Source organism: Prionailurus bengalensis, chromosome X (assembly GCF_016509475.1).
Source record: "Prionailurus bengalensis isolate Pbe53 chromosome X, Fcat_Pben_1.1_paternal_pri, whole genome shotgun sequence".
Classification (NCBI taxonomy): Eukaryota; Metazoa; Chordata; class Mammalia; order Carnivora; family Felidae; genus Prionailurus; species Prionailurus bengalensis.
Window position 1 is genome coordinate 124,534,804 of NC_057361.1, and position 6,130 is coordinate 124,540,933.

The following is a 6,130-nucleotide window of genomic DNA, read 5'->3' on the forward strand; positions in this document are numbered from 1 at the left end:
AAGGGAGCTAACTAGCCTCTAGCAGAGATAAGTTTCCTAGACACTGGGTACCCAGACTGGGAGTGGAAGCTCTGGGCAGCTGCCCCCTGCTCCCCATGAGGTGCAAAAGGCTCTGAACGGGCAAAAGCACTCTGAGGTGGGATGAACCTTTCAAGGAGATATATCTAGGGTTCAAGGGCCACTGGCACTCTCTCACACTCTGCTGGAGGCTACAGACTGGCTTGGGTTGGAACTGAACCCCAAGAGAGACCCCCGTGCCCCTGCTCTGCATTTTACATCGCTTTGCTAACTGTTTGCGTTGCAAGGGAAGGGAGAAGAACTTGCTAGAAACGGAAGCGCAGTGGCTGATAGCAGGGAGGTGGATTCTGAGCTTGTCACCACGCAAAGTACCTAGGGGATGGTGGGGGCGGCTAGAGGGGAAGCACAAACAAGGCAGTCGGAAGCAAGACGACACCTCGTTGTGGATTTGTCCAAGATGAGTTGGAGATCAAAGCGGGGGTGTTTGAGGAGCTCTGATTGGTCGGGGGGAGGGATTTGGGGTGGGGCTAGCCACCTCTTGAGGCTTTAAAAGCTCATCGGAGAGGGGCGGGTTGCTGTCATTCGCTCTCTGATCCTCGGAGGGGAGGCAGCTTTCTGGAAGCTCCTGGTGACAGAGCGGGTGTTCGCTGTCCTGACTGGCTGGAAGAGCCAAACTGTCTCCGGCAGCAATATGGGGCCTACCCTGGCAGTCCCCACCCCGTACGGCTGCATCGGCTGTAAGCTGCCACAGCCAGACTACCCACCGGCTCTAATCATCTTTATGTTCTGCGCAATGGTTATCACCATCGTCGTAGACCTGATCGGCAACTCCATGGTCATCTTAGCTGTGACGAAGAATAAAAAGCTTCGAAATTCTGGTAAGCCACCCTTACTTCTTCCTACCTAGCGTGCAGCTACTTGCAAACACTAGGTCATTGGTTCTGGCGCCTAAAATAGGGACCGTTCGGACAGTGCCCTCACATTGAACGTCCCTACCCTCAAATTCCCTGAGAAACTGGGTGGTGATGTTCTGCCGGGGCCCCATAAATTGAGACCTTCTGAAGGCTGAGGGAGCTCGGGGAAATAAGCTTTTGGCGTCCAAGTGCAAAGCCCGGGTCCCGCGGTGCGCGGCAGACCGCTCAGCCCTGCCCGGTCGGAGACGTGATGCAGAGGGAGCCGGCACCCCAGCAGAGAGTGCGGCCACCGTCTGGGGACAGCACGCCGAGCCACAGGCCACCGAGGTGGTGGCGCGGAGACAGCGCGGGCCGAATTGCTGCGGAGAGAGCCGCAAGGTTGCGACCCGCTCCGGGAAAGTTAAGTTTGCGGCGGCCGCGGCGGCTGTGCCGGCGCTTACAGGAGCGCAGCGCAGCGGCGGCGCCCTGGGCCGGCCGAGCCGCAGCTGCCGCGGCTCTGGGGCTCCAGGGCGGCACCCAGGCGGATCCCGGGCAGCGGAGCGCAGACCCTCGCGTCTGAGTGTCGCGTCAGGGTGGTCTGAGTCCGCCGGGGCCGAGCTCCGTCCGCCCGTCCCAGGGTGCAGGGCGGAGAGAGCAGAGCGGAGGTCTGGGCGCAGCTGGCGGTGACAGCGACGGCAGCGGCAGCGGAGATCGCGAAGTCCGTAAGCGAGGTGCTGGGGGGTCTCAGGGAGGGCTGGCGGAGAGGTCCCGGAGCTGGGCATCTCGGGTGGGGGGCGTAGAAGGGAGAACAGGGCGAGGATGGCGGGAGGGCCGCGGGAGAGCTCGGAGGGGGCGGCCAGAGGCGCAGGGAGACTGCGAAGCGCCAGGAGCCGGGATGGGGTTTGGCGGCGAGCCGGGAGCCGGTGCCTAGGAGAGGGGCCGGCTGCGAGCTAGGCTACGGGCAGCGCGGGAGGCTGCAGGGCGCGGCCACCGTTGCGGGGGGCGGGGGGGGGCGGACTCCGCCAAGCGGTGAGCCCCCTTTTGCAGGTTGGGCGGGGGAGGGCGGAGGACGGGAGGGGAGGGGCAAAGGGGCTCGGACGCCTCGCGCGGGTCCCAGGAGGGAGGGGGCGGCGCCCGGGGGTCTCTGCTGCCGGGATCTCCGCCTGTGGGGGGGCCAGGCGGCTGAACCGGGAGAGAGGGCGGGATGAGAGAGTCGCATACCCATAGGACCCGGCGGGCGGGGCGCAAGGAAGAGGAAGCAGCCCATTTTTGGAGGATTACTTTGAGGGGATGAGTTTCAAAACGCACTGACGGACACACAGTCATTAAAAGTTTTCTTTTATGCTCTGGTGCGTGTGTCTGATTTCACTTTGGTCCGCTGGAGACGCGAGGCTGCACGCTTGGACCTCACCCTCGCCCCAGTAGTGCGGTCCCAAGGAACCAGAGAGCCCCCAGGGACCACCTGCGAAGCCCATTTTTTTTCTTACTTTTCTTCTGCCCTTTCTTTTTCCTTCTTCTTTCTTTCTTTCTTTCTTTCTTTCTTTCTTTCTATAATTCAAATAAAGGTTCTTATTGTGTTTTTGTTTTTAAGGCTTTTTCCTCTGCCTTTTCCACTTTCCCCAATTCATTTCTTTAAGGGAAAACCCTAGAAAGAACCTCTAGGTGGAAAGCGCTGAGGCCGGCGTTCAGCGCTGGCAGGAGGGCAGAAGGAAACGTTCCTTTGCCCTTTTAAAAAGTGCTCGTTTTCTCCTAGTCCAAGATGAAGTGCAGTATTTTGCCAAACCAATGCTAATTAGCATTGAGGTGTTTCAGAGAGAGAGGAGGGGGGGGAGGGAGACAGCTCAGCGTCTGCAGTTGGCTTCTTCGTCCTTTTTTTTTGGACAGGTTTTACAAAAACGTTCCTATCGCTGCCGTACAAAACAGGACTGGGGGCCGACTCCCCTCTTCACTTGCCTGCTTAGCTGCAAAGCTCTAGTGAAATTCACGGCAGGGGCGGGAACTCTTTACACAGGGCGTTGAATAAGCGGGTTCGCGGCTCTGCGCTGGATCCCAAGGAAGCAGGCACTTCGGCTAATCCTTGCCAGGATTTTCCTGATTGTTTTTCTCCCTACTCACAGTTTTTGGTCTCACACTAAATTTTACAGGGTCTCCCTCCCTCCCCTCAGTTTTCACTCTTAGGCTACCTTGGAAATGGTAAGTATTTACCGGGCTTAGTCATTATTGTCTGATCTCGTTTTCTTAAGGAGACGACGGCCTTTAATGCCGTTTCTCAGACTGTTCTCTTAGACAGGTTTGCGTTTTAAAAACAACGCTAGGCTAGAAAAAGCAGAGGGCTCACTCATTTTTTCGGCGGGGGGGGGGCGGGGGTGGTGGTGAGGCTTCCTGACACTCCTCCAGCCTCTTCCCTTCCCCCCACACCTCCAGCCTACTTCCTGCCCACAGCTTCTACCTGGCCTCTACGCCCTTCTCCCTTCCCTCCCTATCCCCATTTAAGGAAAAAGTTTGCATTCTGTTTTTGTCTAATAAGGTGGCAGCATGTCCGTGTGTATGAAAGGTTCCACAAAGGGCTTCTGTGCTTACTGCTTTCTGACATAAGTTAGTGTTTTTTTTTTTTCTCCCTGAAGCAGAGATGATATTGTTTGAAAGGAAAAAGGCGCTCAAAGGACAGGTCTCCCAAACTTGGTTGTACATCACAATAATCTGGGGCATGCTTGCAAATAAACACAAAAACACACGAGTGTTTTTTAAAAAGAATTCTAGAATTCTAAATTGTCACCTCTTCAGCCAGCCTTTCCCTCCAGTTTAAACTTATACACTTCCATACTTAACCATTTATTTTCCCCTGCTTTCCCCCCTCTTCCTTCCCCCTCATATGTTTTTCAGGCAACATCTTCGTCGTTAGCCTCTCCGTGGCCGATATGCTGGTGGCCATCTACCCCTATCCTCTGATGCTGCATGCCATGGCCATTGGGGGCTGGGATCTGAGCCAGTTCCAGTGTCAGATGGTTGGATTCATCACAGGGCTGAGTGTGGTCGGCTCTATCTTCAACATCATGGCAATTGCCATCAACCGTTACTGCTACATCTGCCACAGCCTCCAATACGAGCGGATCTTCAGTGTGCGCAATACCTGCATTTACCTGGTCATCACCTGGGTCATGACCGTCCTGGCAGTCCTGCCCAACGTGTACATTGGCACCATCGAGTATGATCCTCGCACTTACACCTGCATCTTCAACTATCTCAACAACCCTGTCTTTGCTGTGACCATCGTCTGCATCCACTTTGTCCTCCCTCTGCTCATAGTGGGTTTCTGCTACGTGAGGATCTGGACCAAAGTGCTAGCAGCCCGTGACCCGGCTGGGCAGAATCCCGATAACCAGCTTGCTGAGGTTCGCAATTTTCTAACCATGTTTGTGATCTTCCTCCTCTTTGCAGTGTGCTGGTGTCCTATCAACGTACTCACTGTCTTGGTGGCTGTCAGTCCAAAGGAAATGGCAGGCAAGATCCCCAACTGGCTTTATCTTGCAGCCTACTTCATAGCCTACTTCAATAGCTGCCTCAACGCTGTGATCTACGGGCTCCTCAATGAGAATTTCCGAAGAGAATACTGGACCATTTTCCATGCTATGCGGCACCCTATCCTGTTCCTCTCTGGCCTCATCACTGATGTTCGTGAGACTCGGGAAGCCCGGGCCCTGGCCCGTGCCCGTGCCCGGGCTCGTGACCAAGCCCATGAACAAGATCGTGCCCATGCCTGTCCTGCTGTGGAGGAAATGCCAATGAATGTCCGGAATGTTCCACTACCTGGTGATGCTGCAGCTGGCCAACCTGAGCCTGCCTCTGGCCACACCAAACCAGCTTCTGGCCATTCCCGGGCTGCCTCTGCCTACCGCAAATCTGCCTCTGGCCACCATAAGTCTGTCTTTAGCCACTCCAAGCCTGCTTCTGGCCACTCCAAATCTGCGTCTGGTCACCCCAAGTCTGCCACTGTATATCCTAAGCCTGCCTCTGTCCATTTCAAGGCTGACTCTGTCCATTTCAAACCTGCCTCTGTCCATTTCAAGGCTGACTCTGTCCATTTCAAGCCTGCCTCCAATCACCCTAAGCCTGTCACTGGCCACCACATTCCTGCTGGCAGCCACTCCAAGTCTGCCTTCAGCGCTGCCACCAACTACCCTAAAACCACGACTGGCTACATCAAGCCTGCCACCACCCACCCTGAGCCCACTGTTGCTGATAATCCTGAGCCTGCTGCCACCAGCCACCCTGAGCCAGCAATTGCTGGCCACCCGGGGCCTGCCGCTGCCAGCCACCCTGAGCTCACTGTGTCCTGTCACCCTGAGACCACTGCCGCCGGCCACTTTGAGTGTGATGTCACTGATCTCCTTGAGCCTGTCTACAGCCCTGACAGTGGGTCCCCTGAGCCTGCTGCCAGCCCACTGGAACTTGCCACTGCCTCCCACGGTCCTGACCCCACTGTGATCACCACTACCACCAGTGATTATCATAAGATTGTGATCATTGATGTTGAAGCTGATTCTGATGAAATGGCTGTGTGAATAATGCTCTTAAGGGTGGCCAGGAAGCAGTCCACTTTCAAGTTTGTTTAGAATATGTAATTCAAAGTAACTTACTGCACCTACACACAGACACACATAGACATGCACTCACAGACGTGGTGTAAGCTACATCCACCTTGTAGGCATACTCCTTCTTTACAGAACATACTTTGAAAAAGTGTGTGTGTGTGTGCTCGCGCGCATGTGTGCGCTTGCTATTTTAGAAACAAAATCTCCCCCAAGTTTCACATGTGTTCTTCTGAGCCTCCTTTTCGTTCTATAGTTGACCTTGAGCCAACAGTGATCCTTAAAATTTTAGAGTTGATTTTTTTCTCACCCTCGTATCCCCTTTTCTCCCCTCTCTTCATTTCCTCCTCTCAGTTCCTGCTTTATTCTCTCATTCCCCCGCCAGTGGGGGGGGGGGGAGGGGAGGAGTGCTTCTGTAAGTAAATGTGACCACAAAGCTTTATGTTTTTAAGTGTGTAACTCTATATTGTACTTTTTAAAATGGCAGTCAGAAAGGCAGTTTCGATAAAGTGCAAGTACTTGAAACAGTTTCTTTTCTGAGTTTTAGCAACAAGGTATGACCCATACCTGAACAAAACAATTTGATAAGCTCTTAATAAAATAAATTTTTATGCCTATGAGTTCAAATGG

General features: G+C 54.4%; 1 protein-coding gene across 1 annotated transcript; it reads left to right on the forward strand.

The window, feature by feature from the left end:
• Positions 1 to 617: 617 nt before the first annotated feature.
• On the forward strand, positions 618 to 5,924 carry GPR50 (G protein-coupled receptor 50). Its single transcript, XM_043569947.1, has 2 exons — positions 618 to 896; positions 3,795 to 5,924. Exons 1-2 carry the CDS (start codon positions 710 to 712, stop codon positions 5,471 to 5,473), a joined length of 1,866 nt encoding a protein of 621 aa, XP_043425882.1. The 5' UTR covers positions 618 to 709; the 3' UTR covers positions 5,474 to 5,924.
• The last annotated feature ends 206 nt before the right edge of the window (positions 5,925 to 6,130 follow it).

Coding starts and splice junctions, on each gene's coding strand:
- GPR50 (XM_043569947.1), top strand. CDS start 710: ATGGGGCCTACCCTGGCAGTCCCCACCCCGTACGGCTGCATCGGCTGT. Junction 897..3,794: donor TAAAAAGCTTCGAAATTCTG/GTAAGCCACCCT, acceptor TATGTTTTTCAG/GCAACATCTTCGTCGTTAGC.